This window comes from Asterias rubens, chromosome 2, assembly GCF_902459465.1.
Source record: "Asterias rubens chromosome 2, eAstRub1.3, whole genome shotgun sequence".
In the NCBI taxonomy this organism is placed as follows: Eukaryota; Metazoa; Echinodermata; class Asteroidea; order Forcipulatida; family Asteriidae; genus Asterias; species Asterias rubens.
The window spans coordinates 22,655,858-22,676,032 of NC_047063.1; the positions used below are offsets into that span (position 1 = coordinate 22,655,858).

The following is a 20,175-nucleotide window of genomic DNA, read 5'->3' on the forward strand; positions in this document are numbered from 1 at the left end:
TACTTATGTGATCTTAACTACAATACTGATAAGAATATTAATGATATAGAACCTATATGAAAAAAAAAAAACATTTAAAAATACACTGTAACTGATTATACTAGATCAGAAGTATACTGCTGTGATCAGGCCCCAATTTCATAGAGCTGCTGGTAGTTGTCAAAGACCAGTCTTCTAACTTGATGTATCTCAACGTATGCATAAAATAACAAACCTATGAAAATTTTGACTCAATTGGTCGTCGAACGTGCGAAAGAATAATGGAAGAAACAACACCCTTGTCGTTCAGATGCCTTGAATTCGAGACCTCAGTAGCCGAGGTCTCGAATTCAATTCAAGTATTTCAGTGAGAAATTACTTCTTTCTCAAAAACTATGTTACTTCAGAGAGAGCCGTTTCTCACAATGCCTTATACTATCAACAGCTCTCCATTGCTCGTTACCAAGTATGTTTGAATGCTTACCTGCTAACCGTTATTTTGAGTAATTACCATTAGTGTACAGTGCCTTCAAGTACAAAAGTAGCTACGTAAGCACAAAATAATTATGTTTATTAGAATAAGGTTACCAGCCTTTACTATGTCACATGTACAATTTATGACCGGTGTCCTTCTCCTTTTTAACTAAGCAGAAAATTGTTAAGCAATATTTTCTGCTTAAGCAGCTCTATGAGATTGAGCCCTGGTGCTACTGTCTTTCACTGTACAGCCGTCTCAGGGCAACTGTGACATAACTTCTAATTCTTAATTTTGTTCACTTAGATTGAAAGACATATCAGTTCTATCTTTTTTTACTAAAATTAAAAGACATTTCTCCTATTTTTTTTCTTTACTCAGATTAAAAGACATAACTGCTATTTCTTTTTTCTTTCACTCAGATTAAAATATATAAGTTTTATTTCCCTTTTTTCATTCAGATTGAAAGACATAAGGTCTATTTCTCTTTTTTTTACTCAGATTAAAAAACATAAGTTCTACATCTTTTTTTCTTTAAGATTAAATGACATGTTCTAGTTTTTCTCGGGCATGCTTTAAATTGAGGATGGAGTACAATAGGGAAAAAAGAGTAGTTTAAGGAAAAGAGATTTTTAGATGAGACAATTTAATTGAGTGATGTGGAAAGGAAGGAGGGGAGCAGAGGCACAAGGGTGTGACTATTATTGGAGATGGGGGTGAGGGCAGGCAAAGTCATAATTAATACATCAGTCATAATTGCCCCAAAAGACCCTCTCCTTTTGTTCACCATTAGCACACAATACAATTGTTCATAATTACAATTGTAAAGTAGTTCAGTGGGAAATAGGGGAGTGGTGCAAAAAAGTACATTTTCAAAGGTGGGAAATGTGGGGGTATGATATCCACACCCCACGATTGGGAATGGAAATGGGGGAGTTAGGTGGCGTTGGGGATGAGTAAATTCAGAGTGAGGGATAGGGATGCAGTTGAGATGGGGAGAGCTTTGAGGTGAGGGGTAACAGGCACTTGTGTTCTGGTCCGCACAATAGAAACCGAAAGAGACAAAACCTCCAACTGAAACTGCACCCTGTCATGTCATTGCCAAGGAGACACAAGGGGTAGCAAATCAATCAACTACCAGAAAAAGGTTCCTGGCCCTATATTTGTGACCACTGTTTTGTATTTAACTGGTGCTCTTGGTGCTTTGATTGGTCAATGGTATGGTACCTTGGGTATTAGTCTCTGTATTGCCCCTGCTTTTAACGCCTGCTGTATTACTGTACTTGGCTTTGCGATCATCTCCGCATTTAAAGAATGCCATCCAAGCTTTGCGAATCTCTTGCTGTCTCAGACAGAACAAGATGAAGATCATTAACCCCTGGAGGGAATTGAAGATGCAGAAGAAGATCTGGAAGACAAAGTTGGCTGTCTCGATGAGAGACAAGAGTCCGAAGACCCAGGTCAGACCAAGGAGGACCGAGATAGCCATGGCGTTCTGGAGGCGTCGCAGTGTCTCCTGCCGCTTTCCCCTGTCTGAGGTAGAGTTGAGGCCCTTGCGGGCACAGGTCAATGTGCGCATGACCAAAGTGAAGATGACAAAGTTGAATAGCAGTACAAGTCCAATGATGAGGATCTGGCCAAAGTAAAATGCGTTACCGGGTTTCAGGAAGCAACTGTAAAAAATAAAGAAGATGGATTTGTTTTGATCAAAACATTCATTTCAAATTTTTGTGGGTCTCTCTCATGTTTCCAACCTTGAGGCTTCAATTTGGTAACGCAATTACAAAAACAACCGTGAAAAGATTTCATCCTCTACAAAATAGAGAACATAAACACACAAAAATAATCACGACGAAAGCTGTCCGATGATTTCTAGATACAGTCGAGTGAATTTCCATGGCGCGCTGAGGAGTGAATGACGCTATGTTTAATATTGCGTGAGTGCTAGAAAGGGTTAAACACTTGTGGGTGGTTTCCAGGTACTCAACTTCTTTTCTTTTACAACCATTGGAATTTAATCTGCTAATAAAGTGCGTATGCAATGTGGCTTCATTTACTGTGTCTTTATCCTGTCTAATAGAGGTGAAAAAAAGCCAAAACCCTGTCATGAACTTACTAATCGGCAGTTCCGTAATTGGTGTGGTCTACAGCAAGGATGATGACTACAATCAGAAGTGGCAAACCTGCAACCAAGAAAACACCAGAAAGTAGAATAAACAAAATATACAGTTTCTTTTCCACATTACAACCTAGAAATTTGGCATCCACTGGATGGTTTTAAAACACATACAATACAAAATGTTTAAGTAGCTACAAGACACAATTTCCAATTCTATGATATTTGGCAAGGTCTAAATAGGGAACTCCGAGTTCTTAAAATTTTGCAGACCACTTTTGTTGTTGGTTATTTTGGCAAAGTACATTGTACGGCATCATTGAGCGTTTACCCACTCTGGTTCGAAATCAGTGCTCCACTATCGTTTTTTTTGTTCATCCCCAAATTATTTAAAATTTACCCAGTGAGTTTTCCTTGTGGTTATAACAACTTGATATTTTGAAAAATATTGACGCAAGTTAGCCGTTGGCTACAAATCAAGTTAAACTTTACAAAACATTAATAATATTGTATTAATATTCTGCTGCTGTTGTTCATTGCTGTTGTTCATTGCTGTTGCTACTGCTTGGTAATCTGCTTAATGCTGCTGCTGCTTTCGCTTCTGATGTTGCTTAAAGGCAGTGGACACTATTGGTAATTACTAAAAATAATTATTAGCATAAAACCTTACTTGGTTTAAAAAAAAAGAAGGTGTGGGCTACAATTGTTTTTTTTCCAGAGGCCATTGCCACCTACTCCTAGGGCTAAAACAGGGTTACCTCTTTTAAGGTCCATACGGATGTAGGGTTGGGTTTATCAGTCCTAAGCCTGGCCGGTAGAGCAGAAAATACCTTCCCAATTTGAACTCAATTGGTCGTCGAAGTGGTATATACGAGTAATTGGGAGCTATTGATGGTTTAAAACATTGTGAGAAACGGCTCCCTCTGAAGTAACATAGTTTTTGGAAGAGAAGTAATTTTCCACGTTTGATTATGAGACCTCAGATTTAGATTTTTAGGTCTTGAAATCAAGCATCTGAAAGCACACAACTTCGTGTGATAAGGGTGTTTTTTTCTTTCATTATTATCTCGCAACTTCAACGACCAATTGAGATCAAAGTTTCACAGCTTTGTTGTTTTGTGCAAACGTTGAGATACACCAAGTGAGAAGACTTGATGGTCTTTAACAACTGCCAATAGTGTCAAGTGCCGTTGAGCTCCTGTTGCTAATAGGACCCATACATAATGTAAGTCTGCAAATCCAATAATGTTTGGATCCTTACCCCAGGCAGTGGCACACGCTATCAGCATGAAGTGTGACACATTGGCGTTGAGTACTTTGACAAAGAGAAAATACATATTCGTGGCTTCTACGGCCATCCAAGCCACTGAAGCTAGAGTGAAGAAATGAATCAACACCGCCACGATGGTACAGCCGACTGCAGGCTCTGTAGCTTCGATACCGGTCAGAAAGACGAGGTAAAGCCCCAAGAGGGAGAAGGAGAAGCAGATCAAGATCTGCTGAGGGCGCTTAGTGCGAAGTTTCCTGGGAGATAAAAGTGAAACAGAAAAATAATATTTGAACAAATCTCCATTAAAGCTGAATAGTTTTTAAGTTTAGATTATAGGAGTGGGGTTGACAGATAACTGAAAATGCACGCAGGTGAAGGACACGGCGTGGGAAAGACAGATCGTGAGTAAACACCCAAGTCCTTGATCTAATACTTTCCTCATTGCAATCTGGAATCCAACCACTGTAAGCTTGGGTATAATGTGGGCCACTTTGAGACAAAACTAATAGGCCTACTTTATAACAAGTCTTGAGTGTTGTTGTGTGTAATTTTAGAAAACTTAAAGGAACGTTACAGAATTGGTGGGAAACAAAAATCTTGATGATCACAGATTTACATAAAACTTACACGGTCTAATGATGACGACAGTAGAAAACATCCCTTGAAATATTTCTGTCTGAAATGTCATATTTGTTGAGAAATAAATAATCTAATTTCACGTTTGGAGTTTATCGCTCAGTGAGCAGTTTTATTCATGTTAGGTTGGGCATTGATGCAATGCAAAACTTGTAATCGGTTTTTCCTTATTCTCTTGTGATCTAGATGGCCGATCAGTCTCAAACTTCAACAGGTTTGTCAGTTAATGTATAGGGTGGATTACATAAAGTGCTTACACTGCCAGTGACTGTAATGTTCTGTAATGTCCTTTAAGTTTCTGTTGGGCCTCAAGCAGGGTACAGTGCATAGTTGACTTCAAAAGTTCCAATAGACCCTTCCCACATGAAGAATGTAAAGTGCACATAGCGCATGCGCACGACCATTTTGGTTGGCAAAATGAGGGAATAACGCGCTGTTTTGTAAATGGCTAATGGCTGCGCGCAGAGGCGATTGCGCGCCTGCTTAGTGCAAAACTCTATGGCGTTTGCAAACCAATAGGGTCTTACGCATGCAGTATATTTCATGGGAAGGGTCTATTATAGGGCTCAAGAAGGATAACACACAGTTGACTAAAGTTGCCATTGGGGCTCAAGCAGATCGTATCAGTGCTTGAGTCATCATTGGGGCTGAAGGGTGCAAAGTGTGAAAAAGGCACCAGACTTACACAGTTTCCTGTATGAGAGGAAGCCATTACCGGTACTTACTTGATGTAGAGGTACGTGATGATGGTGATAAGGAGGGCAATGACAGACACAGCACATCCAATTTTACTGATGATACTTAAAACAGTATTCTCCTGGTTGCCATAGATATCCTAGAAAAACAATAGCAGAAATTACATCAATAATCACAAGTGTTTGGTACCTCTCACTTGTCAGCAGCACCAAAATATGGTATACTTTTTCCATCAAGATCAAAGCTGGAAAAAGTTGAGACTATTAACAATCAAGGTAGGGCAATGAACTTTCCTGAATGATGGGGTAATAGTGTTCCCTCAAGGGTGTGTAACATACCAAACGGACAGCACAACCAACAATAATTTCAAAAGTTACTCAGTAAGTTACTCATTAGTTTCCTTTGTGGTTTATAACTTCAAAAGTTACTCAGTAACATAAAAGTTACTCATCAGTTTCCTTTGTGGTTTATTACTTCAAAAGTTACTCAGTAATATAAAAGTAACTCATTGATTTCCTTTGTGGTTTATTACTTCAAAAGTTACTCAGTAACATAAAAGTTACTCATCAGTTTCCTTTGTGGTTTATTACTTCAAAAGTTACTCAGTAACATAAAAGTTACTCATCGGTTTCCTTTGTGGTTTATTACTTCAAAAGTTACTCAGTTAAACATAAAAGTTACTCATCGGTTTCCTTTGTGATTATTACTTCAAAAGTTACTCAGTAACATAAAAGTTATTCATCAGTTTCCTTTGTGGTTTATTACTTCAAAAGTTACTCAGTAACATAAAAGTAACTCATCAGTTTCCTTTGTGGTTTATTACTTCAAAAGTTACTCATCAGTAACATAAATGTTACTCATCAGTTTCCTTTGTGGTTTATTACTTCAAAAGTTACTCAGTAACATAAAAGTTATTCATCAGTTTCCTTTGTGGTTTATTACTTCAAAAGTTACTCAGTAACATAACAGTTACTCACCAGTTTCCCTTGTGGTGTATTACCTGATATTAAAATAGAAAGTTACAAATAAAAGATAAGTTGAGCAATGTCCTTACCACAATCACAGCAAAACTCGTCAAGTGGTCACAGTGACACACCGTCCTGCTGTTGTTGACTAGGGCTTTACTGCAGCCCTCGCTTGACCAATCTCCAAAACCATCGTTCAACGAGAAATCCCAGAAGACGCACTGGGACCCATTGATCATCTCATCGGGGCCACTGACCTGAGGGTTGCACGGTGCAAGGGCAGGGTATGACAATAAGTAAATTGACAATGATAACTAGTTCTTGTGTATCACGTTACAAGGGTGAATCAATAGGTTTTACATTAGTGTCAGCCCGTCAATTTCATCAAAACTCTTCCTAACTTAGGATTATACATGTAACCTTAGGTTCGGACAGATAGATAGATAGATAGATAAAAGGTTTATTGACAATAGCCATCACAGCATAAAAACTGAATTGCAACTATGATACAATATTTTAAAAAGATTAAAAGGACATCATTAAGAGAACAACAACGAGTCCATACCTAATGCACTGTAGCTAATGCACTGTAGCATGTAAACCTTAGATTAATCCTAAGTTAGGACAATACTTGTCCTAGTGTTTTGTGAAATCGGCTACTGGTCGACATTGGGCCTATAACTTTCCTGTAATCTTTCTCAGCTCCCGGGGGAGTATACACAACCTGGGAAATGCATGATGCCTGTAAAGCGGCACGCACAGGAAAACTCACTCCCACAATGGTGCACGTAAGATATTGTGTACAGCCGTCAGGTAAATTGGGTCAACACAAAAATTAGTTTTGATTTCAATTGTTTTCTAAGTAGCCATGTAGGTCTATTGTTTTAAAATTCCAATTCATAAATAACTGTGAGGGAAGTCTTACATTCAGGGGGAGAAAAGCGCTGATGACAGGCTGATCCATTGGGAGATTCTCAATCTTAATGCCCTCAACGGTGGCAGCAATGACGCGACTGCCGACAGCACGACGAAACAACTTTGCCGGGTCCTTTGCCTCCTGTAGAGAGGGGGAACGGAACAGCTTGCTGGTCTGGTACAGGAAGAAGCTAATGGGTACCGTCTCGCCTGGACATCAGGAACAAACAAACAAACAATATTTGATTTACATTTATATATATATATGCAAATCAAACAATTAGCGCAATAACTGGATGAATAGAAATTTATTTTTTTATTATTTCTTTCTTTCCAGGTGAAACCTTTTAGTGAGAACACTAATATTCTTAGGTGCCAAGCACATCCATTAAAACGTTTTATAAATATAGCTAAAAAAAGAAACACTAGAAAAATAACTAAAGTCACACAAACGAAGTTGCAAGAACATAACGGAAGAAAAAAACACCAGATTCAGATGCTTGAAGTCGAGACCTCAAAATCTAATTCTGAGGTCTCTAAATCAAATTCAAATATTGAAGTGGAAAGTTACTTCTTTCTTGAAAACTATGTTATCAGAGGTAGCTGTTTCTTACAATGTTTTATACTATCAACAGCTCTGTATTGTGTGTTACCAATTAAGTTTTTATGCTAACAATTAACTTTGAGTGATTCCAGTAGGGTACAGTGTCTTTATTATGCTTTAAAACACAAAACCATTGCAATGAGGATTAATTAAAAGTCATCTTTAGAATACACGTACCTGGTGTGACGTAATCTAATACTGCAGCAGGCACCAAGATTGACGATTTCACCTCTGCAACTGGGATGCTATTGGGCTCATAATAAATTGAGATATCCTCCGTCTTCAGAGACCCCAGCCCGGATCCCTGAGTGATGGAGGCAAACCCCAGTCCAGTTTGGAGGGATTGCTGGGGTATAACGACTGCCACAACAGCGATGTTATCCTGTATTTCAGTAATGTTGGCTGGGTAGTCGCTCATCTGTAGCGCGGTGATGTAGGTTTCCAGGGCTAGTATGATGAGGGAAGGTGAGGTGTCATCGCCGAGATTGTCAAATGTCTCCTGGTCTACTTCCTGGACGTTGCTTACAATTTCAACAATGTCTGCTGCAATCTGTGGTGTACATGAAATCAGAAGTAACCATTAAAACAGCAAAAGATTATTTTCGAGTGTTACATAAAAGCCGGGAATTTCCAGAGGGCAAGTCCATTTTCATTTTGCAAAGGGAACTTACATTGAAAATCTAAACTTTGTTATATTAATCTTTCGTTAACCATTTTTTAAACTTTAATTAATTTTTGTTTGTATTATTGCATTTCAAAAACTTTTACTATTATAAATTTATCATTGTGTACCTTAAATTGTTACCATTATAACTATTATTACCATAATTTGTTTTCATTCCTTTTTTCTTCTCATTTTTAAACTAATTTCATTATATTTTTACTTTATTTTAGTTCTTATTTATTTAATAACTAATTTTTTTTATTTATAATCTGTTACTATTTATTGACTTATTTATTTATTTAATTATTCATGATTTTGTTTTCTTTATGTCCTCATACAATTTTCAGAAAAGGTATTTTTCGCTCTTGATAAAAAAAACTGCTTTTGCTCACCATGAATCGGCTAAATATTTTGCCATAAGCCAAGATCCACAATGCAAAGGGCAAAGCAAATTTTGCTCAAGAATGCAATTGAAAAAAATCAAAATAAACATACGATCGAGTCGAGTCAGGTACAACAATAAATGCAGGGCAAGAGTCCACTTCAATAAAGCTGTTCAGCCGAGAATTCTGCTTAGCAAATTTTTTGGCTAAGCAAGAAATGACTGGGGTACTAGTTGCAGCAATATGGTTCATGATAAAAATAATAACTTTTGATTTGTATAGAGCACAATAATTAACACTTAATTCTCTAAGCACTTTACAATAAAGGAGTACGCTAAACAATCTACATGTACATCAATGCATATAATGTGACAGGTAATACAACTACACTATAATAATAATAATAAAAGAACATTCATAAAGCACCTTATATGCAACTTCTCAAAGCGCTGTACACAAATAAAAAAAAAACTTACAATAAGCAGATAAGCACAATACATACTAATAACAAAAAAAAAGAATTTAAAAAGAGATGATAAAAAATCACAACGAGAATAGTTTGTTAACCGTTTGGCTTTCTGGCTGGTAAGCTATTTTTGCAAAGCCAACATTTGTTTGTGCTTAGCAAGTTTTTGTGCTTTACAGGCTTTATGAAGATGGGCCCTGGTGGCGTACCTCAGGTGAAGGGCTCTTTGAGACCGTCTCAACCGTGACGATGTTGTTCAAGATTTCAGCGATTGCCTTGATGCCAGTCTCGTCGATATCGGAGTAATTTGACGACAGACTGAGAGTCTCCATGGCTATCTCAATAACATTCTCAGGAGTGACCTCAACCTGGGGAAGGAAGAGCAGAAGTTTATTAAAGCCACTGGACACTGTGAACATTTGGACGCAGTTGGTCATCAAAGTTGCAAGAGCATTATGAACGAAAAAACACCCTTGTTGCACAAAATAATGTGTGTGCTTTCAGATGCCTGCAACAAATTCTTTGCTCGTTACGTAGTAAGTTTTTATGCTTACATTTATTTGGAGTAATTACCAATAGTGTCCAGTGCCTTTAAGACAAAACCAAAGAAAGGTGATGGCAAAAACTTTACATTGCAAAAAATGTTTAAAGACTGGCCGTGAAATATTTTAAGTTTGTAGAGACCAACAAAATGTAAGAAGAAAACAAAATGCAAAAAATAGTTAATGGCCTGACGTTTCGACCCTAGCAGAGTCTTTCTCGAAGGCTAAATGACAACACAACAAACATGAACAACTAACTAAGTGACCTGTTCATGTTTGTTGTGTTGTCATTTAGCCTTCGAGAAAGACTCTGCTAGGGTCGAAACGTCAGGCCATTAACTATTTTTTACTTTTATACCCTCGGTCCATTTGGTTGTTTGCAACAGCTAATTTTATTTTCTCAAAAAAGAAACATGTAAAAACAATTTAAAAAGTAAAAACAAATACACAGAGAAAATAAAACAAAAATTCTAAGTAGAAATTGAAACTCTGCATTGTGGAAGTTTATAACTAAGAGAGGTTTGCAGTAATACCATGTGAATATCTCTTGTTGATCAGAGAATACTGATTGAAACGTTGAGTCGTTAACCACTGATTATTTTAAGAACCAACACTACTCAAAAGAGATATTAAAGTAAAACTCACTTCACAAAGTTATATGAAATAATAAAGTTGTTTTTAACCATTTGTGGTATAAACCAGCCCCTTCCCCCCTCTGCCCCTTTTATTGTTCAGCCCTTGTTTTTTCTGTGTTATCTATCTATATCTATCTCTCTTTTCATTTTTTGTCCACTTGACTCTTCATGGTATACCAGTGGACCTTTGTTTGTGTGGTTGTCATCATTCAAGAGAGACTCTGCTATAAAATCTTTCAGTGCCAAAGTCGTACATGTCTGTTTTTTTTTTGTATGTAATCCAAAAGTGCTGATATCATACATGTACGATCTATTTTTGTTTTCATGTACTAAAAAAAGTGTCATCAATTATACAATACATGTTGTAACACAGGAAAACACTATTGGCAGTCCAAGACAACACAACAACCAGCTAGATACAACTTGTTCGGTGAGAAAGATTTTTCACTCCTTTTTTTGATACAGAAGCTTGAAAAACAAACTCAAAAAGCTGGGCAGTTTAGGTTCGAAGTGGGCACTGAAAGAGTTTAAGTAGGTTGAAAAACCAAGCCATTAACCATTCTTTGCATTTAAACAGAAATATAGAGATATACACATATATAAATATACAATTTATATTTTGTATAAATGACAACAATGACTTACATTAGCCAAGCCATCCAGAAGATTATTTACATCTCCGCCTTCAGAACAATCAATGATGACTGGTTCAAGCCACTCTGCCTCAGTCATCAGATCTCCGACACATTCTCTTGTTGCAAGAGGCTTCCCAGCTGAAACAAACAAACAAACAAACAAATAACACCATCCATGAAAGTACCCCGCAAGAAAATTCTAAACTTTTAAAATTGGTTTAATCACTGTTTAAAGGCACTGAACACATTTGTAATTAATTTTTGTCAAAGACATTCTCACCTGGTGTATCCCAACTGCCAATATGCATGATCAATTGGTCAACGAAGTTGCAAGAAAATAATGAACAAAAATAATACCCTTGATGCACACCATTGTGAATGTGTGCTTTCAGATGCATAGTCAAATACTTCATCTGAACACTTCTGTTATTTGATTGAGAAAATACCTCTTTCCCCAAAACATCATTACTTCAGAGGGAGTCGTTTCTCATAATGTTTTACACTATCAACAGCTCTCCGCGTATTTTTTCTGTTCCGAAAGTGTCCAATGGCTTTAAAGGAACATTACATAATTGTTTTTGGGTAACAAAACCATTGCTGGCAGTGTAAGCACTTTATGTAATCAACCATTTACATAAACTGACAAACCTGTAACAGTTTGAGATTGATCGGCCTCTGGGTCACGAGAAAATGGTGAAAACTAATTAAACATTTTGCATGACGTTGATTTAAAAAACAATTTGATAAAACGCTCACTGTGTGAAAATAACTCCAAATGGGAAATAAGTTTTATTTATTTCTCATCAAATATTACAATTCAGACAGAAACATTTCAAGGGATCTAGACTGTGTAAGGTTTATGTTAATCTTTGATCTTAAGACATGTTTTTTTCTCACCAATTCTGTTTAATGTTCCTTTATCACTCGAATGGATTTGAAGTTTGTGTGAAGATAGATACCGTGATCACTTGTTTGCTGTTCTACTCTCATTTGTGTACAGGGATATTTTGGTTCATCCCGGACTTTTGATAATATTTAGTCAAAATGGCCTTGAACTTTACCCTTTTGAATGACAAAAAATCCACTTAACTATGTTTCACTCTGAAAAAGTTGTAAATGAACCAAAAATACATAAATTTAGAGACCCATTTTTCGCAGAACGATGTTATCTGATTTTTTTGGGAAGTTGACAAAACCTTTTCTTAACGTGTAGTAAGAGACTTGTAATTGTTTTCCCACTCTCATGAGGACTCTATCTATTGGAAAAAATGAGTAAATCACAAAGTTGAGTTAATAATTTCCCTTCCTCTTCAAACACTTACCCCTAAATGAGAGCGACGAGCACTGCTCGACAGTTTGGGCTGTTTGTTCGATTCTAGTCTGTGGGAAAGTCAGGTTTCTACTTCCTGCAACGACTGACGACTGCACACAGGAACCTGTGGTGAGGAAGATCAGCATTCATGTTTTTTTTTTTTTTTTTTTTTTTTGGGGGGGGGGGGTTTCAATCATGATCAAAAATATTTTCAGCTCACATCAACATTTGTCTTTAGTGTCAGGCAACAATTTTCTTTTATTTGGGTTGAACAATGGAAAGTTGAAGCACACCTTGTGCCCTCCAGCAACTGAGCTATCTAACACTAATGTTATTACTATTATCATTTAATTTGGCAGTTCACATAAAAATTCAAATAATTTATTTGAAAAGAATAAAACTCTTTTTACGATTAGTGATCTCCCTGTTGTATCATCTTTGTTCAGGGTGTGTCAGAAGCCAAACAACCATAAGCTGGCATATAGCCAGGGATCACACCAAAGTTTACAATACAACCTATTGGAATTGGAAGCGATAGATAGGACAGGCATCAACTTAAGGATGCAACTTTTTATTTCAAATTTCAAGTAATAACCAGTAGGGAAACTGACTGGGCATATTTTAATCTATTTTGCGTCGAACAGTGAATGATTTAAATCTTTGACCAATCAGGTTGGAATTTTGATCAAGCCAAAATAATGCTTTACTTCACGCAAAGGCAGAGAGACTCGATCACTTTGCACAGCTTTTACCACTGCATGCTTTACATCAAAAAGTCAACCAATTTTGTTTATCTATTTGAACTCATCGACTATAATATTTGTTTTATAGACCTTTATCACGGTGCGGCCATCTTGATTTTACTCAATTCCAACTCATTGTAACCAAACTAAGGCTGGACAAAATAATAGTCTGGTGCCATGTTTGCGCAGTGAAAGTTAGCATTCATTACTGTTTTGAAAACAGGAAACATAACCAAGATGGTGACAGCATAACACGCTTACCTATGTTCAACACTGTAGTGTTTTCAGGAACAAGGGAGAGTCGAAATAGGGAGTTATTGGCCTGTGCTAACGCTAAGTAGATTTGATTCCCAAGTTCGGAATCTTGGAGGTTGGATTGCTGGAAGTACATGATGAGGTCTGTGATCACACTGCCTGGACGGAAGGCTATCACTTCAATGTTTGGAATCCCGGTCGGGCTCTCCAAAAACTGCCTCATAAACTAAGCAGGGAGACAGGTAGAAATGCCAGTGTTATATTCAAGCCAGTTTGCTTCAGGGTTTAACAAAATTCACAGAAATACAAAAACCAGTAATTACAAAACATCCGGTTTTTTACACAATGTGGAACATTTATCCCTCGAGCCACTGCTTTCCTTTTTGCAGAAAAATTCAAAAGCTTTAGAAGATTTTAAATAAATCTTGAAATTGAAATAAGAAAAATTCCTGAAATATGAAACGCCTTGGTTTAACCTTTTTAACTATTGGCGTGTCATTAATTTGAAGAATCATTATACATTCGATAAGGACTGTGAAAATTAATGGCAAAATACAAACTAACATTGTGAGAAGTACAGCAACTACAATTATACTATACATGTAAAGCATTTTGAGAAACATTTCACTTCAAAGTCTTATGATTATGGAAAAAGATATCACTTTTACGCCCCCAAATTTGACTATAAAGCTGTACTGCTAATCACTGTACCGTATTCCTCTGTAAAGATTACACTTCCTGCATGGACATACTGGTCTCTGGAGTTTCAAAGATTTTTTTTTTAAAACGCGACCAACTTAAATTTCACAGGTCACCTTTATTGTAACAAAGTATATTTATTTAGAATTAAAACAATTAAACAGTTCCAAAAACCGAAGGTATAGACCGTATTAAATAACCCCTTTTTGCCATGAAAAGTCACCATTTCGTAGGGCAAACCATATGCGCGTCCAAACGCGTACATCATCGAAGTACGCAGCACGCAACATTCCCGGTTTGATTTCTACGGCACATGCATGCACACACGCACGCACACGCACAGACGCCAGCTTGTAGGTCAGATATTTGAGCCGCTTGATGTCATATTCATAGTCTACTCTATACAATGCCTTGAAAGACACTATCTAACTCAAATTAGATCAAGAACAATTTCCTTTTAGGTTTTTTTTTTTGTGTACAAATGTTTAAGGTAAGCATTTTCAAATAGAAACATGAAGTGAAATTTGAAAAGTAAATGACTGTTACCTGCTCCTGCAGTATCACTTTATTATCCCTGAAAGCTCTGCTGTCTTGATCCAGCAAATCAGCTGTGAAGTTCATCACAAGACGCACTGTTACCTTAAAGATTGAAGCACCTTCCAGGAGAAAACACAAACATTGTAAACTTATGGGAAAATAATTTCTGACAGTTTCTGGCTTTCCTTTTATTTGAAGATGAAATTTTATATATTTTTTTATAGAAATGATAGTATATAAATTAGTCTCATAAATAAAACACTTCAAATAAACATGTGTTAAAAGTGTTTCTCTTATTACCAGTGCCAATAGAGTGCCTTATTGGTAGATATGTGCGCTCTACAAGACTCCAGCAGAATCATTACTCCAGGAAAGACAAAAAAAAAGCCATTCTCTCTGAACATTGGTCTGCTAGCCTTATACCAAACCAATTGAGCATTTTGAGAAACATTTCACTTAGATGTAACCTGATGATGTCCAAGACTACTGTACATCCGTATGTACTGTAAAAAGGGTAACAACCCTATTTCAGCCCTACGAGTAGGTAGCAACAGCCTCTGGAAAAAAAATCAATTGCAGCCCACACCTTGCAGTGGCCTTCAGGCATTGTGTGAAAAAAAAATGTAAACCTATAAAATGTGAAAATATATCAGTTTTGATAGATTGTGTATTTCTATTCCTACGTGCACTCATTCCCTGCGGATTTTTTAGTGCTATATCTCAACAATGCGATTTACATTTTGAAATACAATTTTCACAGGTTAGCTTGGTTGTATACATGCAAATCTACATTCTTAAAGGAATAAAACAATCACACAGTTCCAAAACCGAAGGTTAAACTAAGAGGAAACCTTAGAATTTATGGCCGAGTGCAAAAGCTGATTGACTAGTGAAATATTAAAGCCATTATACACTTTCGGAACAGAAAAGAGAAAAAAAATTCACAGATTTACAAATAACTTACAGGGTTTACAGAAGGTAATGGTAAAAGACTTCTCTTGAAATATTAGTCGATGAAATGCTTGTCTTTTTGAGAAAACATTAAAACAATTATCAATTCTCGACATCGAGAATTACGGATTTATAGTAAACACATGTCATGACACGGCGAAACGTGCGAAAACAAGGGTGGGTTTTCCCATTATTTTCTCCCGACTCCGATGACCGATTGAGGCTAAATTTTCACAGGTTTGTTATTTTATATATAAGTTGTGATACACGAAGTGTGGGCCTCGGACAATACTGTTTACTGAAACTTTGGTTGATTTTGGCGCTTTATAAGTTTCTCTGATTGATTGATTGAAAGTGTCCACTGGGCCAAATTTCATAGAGCTGCTTAAGCACAAAATTCTGCTAAAGCAAAATCATCAATGCTTAGTAAAATCAGAATACCGGCCAATATAGACTCCACTCAATTGTTATGCTAAGTAAACAACAGCTCAATACCAGTCACAAGCAACGTACATGTATATGGCATGAAATGTTGGCCAGTAATATGTGTAAAACAAGCGAGCTATTTTCGTGCTTAAGCAAATTTTTTGCTTAAGCAGCTCTATGAAATTGGCCCCTGGCTTTAAAGGGGGGGGGGGGGGGGGGGGCCTCCAAGGTCAAATGTTGCTTAGTAATGCACTAATTTATCTAAAGACAGAGTCTTTATGGAAGTCTCTAACTACTTGTTAAAATGGTGTAAAATGTCATTGTATTTTATATTCTTTTAGAACGAAACTTGAAAACGTGATTTCATTTGATTCGAACAACAGATAGGTCCTTACTCCCAAAGAGGCCTTTTCACTTCAGCCAAAAGTTCAAATTCAATGCCGTTTTAATTGAATATCATTAACATTCAAGAATGAAATAAAACCCCCATACAAAAAGATACAGACCCCCTTGAGAATTCAACATCGTTGGATGTTTTCTTTTCATAATCGATTTCATGCAAAACTTGTAATCTGTTTTTCTCATGACCCAGAGTAGATGGCCGATCGATCTCAAACGTCTACAGGTTTGTTAGTTATATGGTGGATTACACAAAGAGCTTACACTGCCAGCGCGTGTATTAGCAAAACCCAATTCTGTAATGTTCCTTGAACAGGTGGGGGAAATCCTTCTTGATGTTCTTACCTGCAATAGTGAGAAGTGCTGGTTTGGTCTCGACTGTCCTATCCATAAAAAGTCCTCCACCTGTCCCAGTGCAGATGTAGAATCCCTGGTCCAAATCGTCAATATTCTCAAAGGGAAGCACGTTCCCACTCTTAACAAGTTGTCGTCTGGGTGTGGGGGCAACCTTGTACCAATTGTACTCCACTGCATTTTCTATCTCACACACCAATGTTGTTGGCAAGGAATTATCAATCGACGTTGAGTTGACTTCTACAGATCTTGGGGGATTCGTGATCACAGGCTCTGTTGTCGTAAGTAAAAGAACGTCATCAGTTAAGAATCAAACAAACATTTGTCACCATCATCCTCTCTGACCAAAATGGTTTGGTAAAAAAAAAAAAACAGACAGTGACTGGTTTAACCATTTGAATGGTTAAAAGCACACATTTTCCCACAACATACTGTAGCTTGAGTTCAAAGGTCCATTTTACAATCTCTATTGCCAACTTAAGAAAAACAAACTGCCTTGCTGAATAAACAGCAGAGTGTGACTGAATTGAAACGTTAACATTAAAAGAAGAAAAAAAAAAAAATTGGTACAATTTGTTTTCATTGTATAAATATTTTTATTGTATATCTTTTTACAATTTGTAAATTTTATATTCAAATCTTCTCTATTTTTATAATCTCTTATTGTATATTTGCTAGGTTTTTGTACTCTTTGATGTCTGAATTGTATTTTTATATTGTTAACTTTGGATGCGAAAATTGATTTTTAATAAACCAATAATAACTTTGATAATAAATAATAACATAATAATGATTTTTAATAAACCAATAATAACTTTTTTCTCAATAATCTGGTTTTGCTTGTGTTTAAATGTTTTTTGTGTGATTTTTAAATGTTTCAGTGCAATCTCCTTTTATATTGTATAATTATATTTTTATCGTTGGCAGGAGTCTGATTTTACACATCTTTTGATGACAGTTTTTATACTTAAGTTTTCACCTTGACAGCCCCTGTATAACTTGTAACTATTGTGTATATGTCTCAAGATTTAAAATTAAAAAATAAATAAATAAAATAAATACTAATACAAACCGGTAGTTGCAAAATTCTGGCAGACTCTGTAAGCCTCGAGTGCATAGTTTGGCTCACTGCTACAGCCTGTTGCTTCAAACTCTTGCTGCTTGCGTGACCACGCATTAAAGTGACCGCTACAGATAGAATCGCTACTGTTCATACATCCAATAGTAGACACTGACACCTGCCCTTGTAATGACCCCTGCTGTTCACCCTCGGTCGGCTGGTTTAGAAACACTACAGACGCAGAAATGGTTTTGCTCTGATTCAACAACACGGGGGGATCCAATTTGAAGACGGTATCATCATACTGCGAAACGTAGACACCCTCATAATCGCGGCTGTATATGATGGTTTGAATGATGTTTCGTTTTCTTCTACTAGGTCTGATGAAGTCCTCCTCAAAGGTGACCCTGACGGGTGGTAGAATACTCACTTGCCCAGGAGCCGCTGCATTGGGGGGGCTGCTGCCCTCACTCATTTGATTACCACCCAGTGAGCTGAGCCTTAGCTCAAAGGCAAACTCATTCGGTCCTTGGAAGAACACATACAAACTTTGATCAACCTGAGAGCCGGGCCTCGAACCCTGAACAACACAGTCGGATGATTGCTCACCAAGGAAACTTTCCCTCTCCCTAAACAGTTGATCACATTCATCATCTATTTATAAGATACAAACAAATTATTAGGAAGTTAAAGTTATTCTCTTGGCAGGGAAAACACTTTTTTGGTTTTTCTCTTGAGGAAAGGCAGAAGGGGGTGGGAAAACTTTCTCAGACTGAATTTTGAAAAAGTTGAAGTTGAATTTGTTTTCTTTAATGAAACCTAAAAGTTATTAATTAAATATATAATACATGAACTTCTGGGACTTGTTTATTGTTTCAGTTTTATCTCTTTGCCTTGTTATCTACTTTTGATGATTTTCCTAAGCACTAAAAAAAGTTGTAAATATATATAGGTCGGTTGTCTGATTTGTGATACTTTTTGGGTACAGAAAATAGATCGAACATGTGCAATAAAGGCACTTTTGAAATACATGTACATAAAATAGATTGTTATTATATGAATATTTGTATTAAGTAACTTACTCCATGCAGCTACAATAACAGCCTGTTCAGATCGCACAATTTTGTCGAGGACACAGACGAAACTGCAATTGAATACACACGATTAATAATAATAATAATAATAATAATAATAAGACTTGTAATGAGCACATATCCACCCTGCTGGGTGTTCAAGGCGCAGTAAAACCAAATAACAAAACAAAAACAAAACACAAAGAAAAACAGACACAACAAAATTAGTCATTGAAAACCTGTGACATAAGATAAGTTTTGAGAAGAGACTTGAATTTTGCGGTACAAACACAAGATCAAAGATTAAGTGGTAGAGAGTTCCAGATGCGAGGCGCGGCTGAAGAAAAAGACCTGTCACCCCATGAGTGTCGAGACTTGGGTTCAATGAGGAGAAGCATGGAACTTGATCGAAGATTCCTTGATGGAGTGTAAACTTGAAGCAGTTCAGAAATATAGTGGGGAGCCTTGCCATTTAGAGCGTTGTGGACAATGAGCATCAGCTTGAAGATGATTCGTTGAGAGATAGGGAGCCAGTGTAGTTGTTTCAGAATGGGGGTGATAGCACAGGATTTTCTAGACAGTGTCACAATGCGGGCAGCAGTATTTTGGAGCCGTTGAAGTCGGGAAATCTGGTTGTTAGGAAGACTGTATAGAAGAGCATTGCCGTTGGCAAGACGAGAAGTAACAAATGCGTGAATGACCTTTTCAGTGGCACTTTTGTCCAAGTACTTGCGAATCTTACCTATATTCCTGATGTAATATGATGATAAACGAACAATATTGTTGATGTGTGGCTGAAGTGTCATCGATGAATCAAAAATAACCCCCAAGTTCCGAGCTTTTAGCGAGGGAGCTATCCGAGCATCACCGATGGAGATGTATGGCACTGAAACCTTAGTTAACTGTTGACGTGACCCAAATAAAAGGAACTCTGTCTTATCATCATTTAACTTCAGGAAGTTTTGTTGTGTCCAACGTCGAATCTCTTGGATGCATTTCTCAAGTCTTGCAATAGATGCATTGGCGTTTTCTTGAGAAGATTTAAACGTGATGTATAGCTGAGTGTCGTCTGCGTACACATGTTAATTCAGATTAAATTTGAGGATGTCACGAATCGGTAAAGTGTACAGCCTAAACCACTGCGGGCCGAGTACCGACCCCTGTGGCACAGAGTAGTTCAAAACAACAGGGTCGGATATCGCAGTGCCAATACACACATGCTGAGTTCTATTGTGGAGATACGATTTGCACCATGCTAGGGCTGTGTCCTCTATGCCAAGGTGATTCTGGAGCCGAGAGAGAAGGATGTTATGATCAACAGTGTCAAAAGCAGCACTCAAGTCTAGCAGGACTAGTGCTGTAAGGTTACCATTGTCCATAGAAGA

At 37.1% G+C, this 20,175-nt stretch overlaps 1 protein-coding gene across 2 annotated transcripts in view; it reads right to left on the reverse strand.

Moving 5' to 3' along the window:
- Positions 1–378: 378 nt before the first annotated feature.
- The window catches only part of LOC117306763, a 44,498-nt gene continuing 24,701 nt past the window's right edge, over positions 379–20,175 (reverse strand). For both annotated transcript variants that reach the window (XM_033791261.1, XM_033791260.1), the window contains 15 exons: positions 18,800–18,861; positions 17,730–18,371; positions 16,649–16,930; positions 14,537–14,646; positions 13,298–13,517; positions 12,304–12,417; positions 10,992–11,119; positions 9,379–9,537; positions 7,834–8,206; positions 7,063–7,262; positions 6,227–6,394; positions 5,202–5,311; positions 3,832–4,094; positions 2,571–2,637; positions 379–2,127 (listed from right to left, as the gene is read on the reverse strand). In XM_033791261.1, the coding sequence (XP_033647152.1) occupies positions 1,638–2,127; positions 2,571–2,637; positions 3,832–4,094; positions 5,202–5,311; positions 6,227–6,394; positions 7,063–7,262; positions 7,834–8,206; positions 9,379–9,537; positions 10,992–11,119; positions 12,304–12,417; positions 13,298–13,517; positions 14,537–14,646; positions 16,649–16,930; positions 17,730–18,371; positions 18,800–18,861 (3,388 nt within the window). In that variant the 3' untranslated portion in view covers positions 379–1,637. The remainder of the gene's footprint in view (positions 2,128–2,570; positions 2,638–3,831; positions 4,095–5,201; positions 5,312–6,226; positions 6,395–7,062; positions 7,263–7,833; positions 8,207–9,378; positions 9,538–10,991; positions 11,120–12,303; positions 12,418–13,297; positions 13,518–14,536; positions 14,647–16,648; positions 16,931–17,729; positions 18,372–18,799; positions 18,862–20,175) is intronic.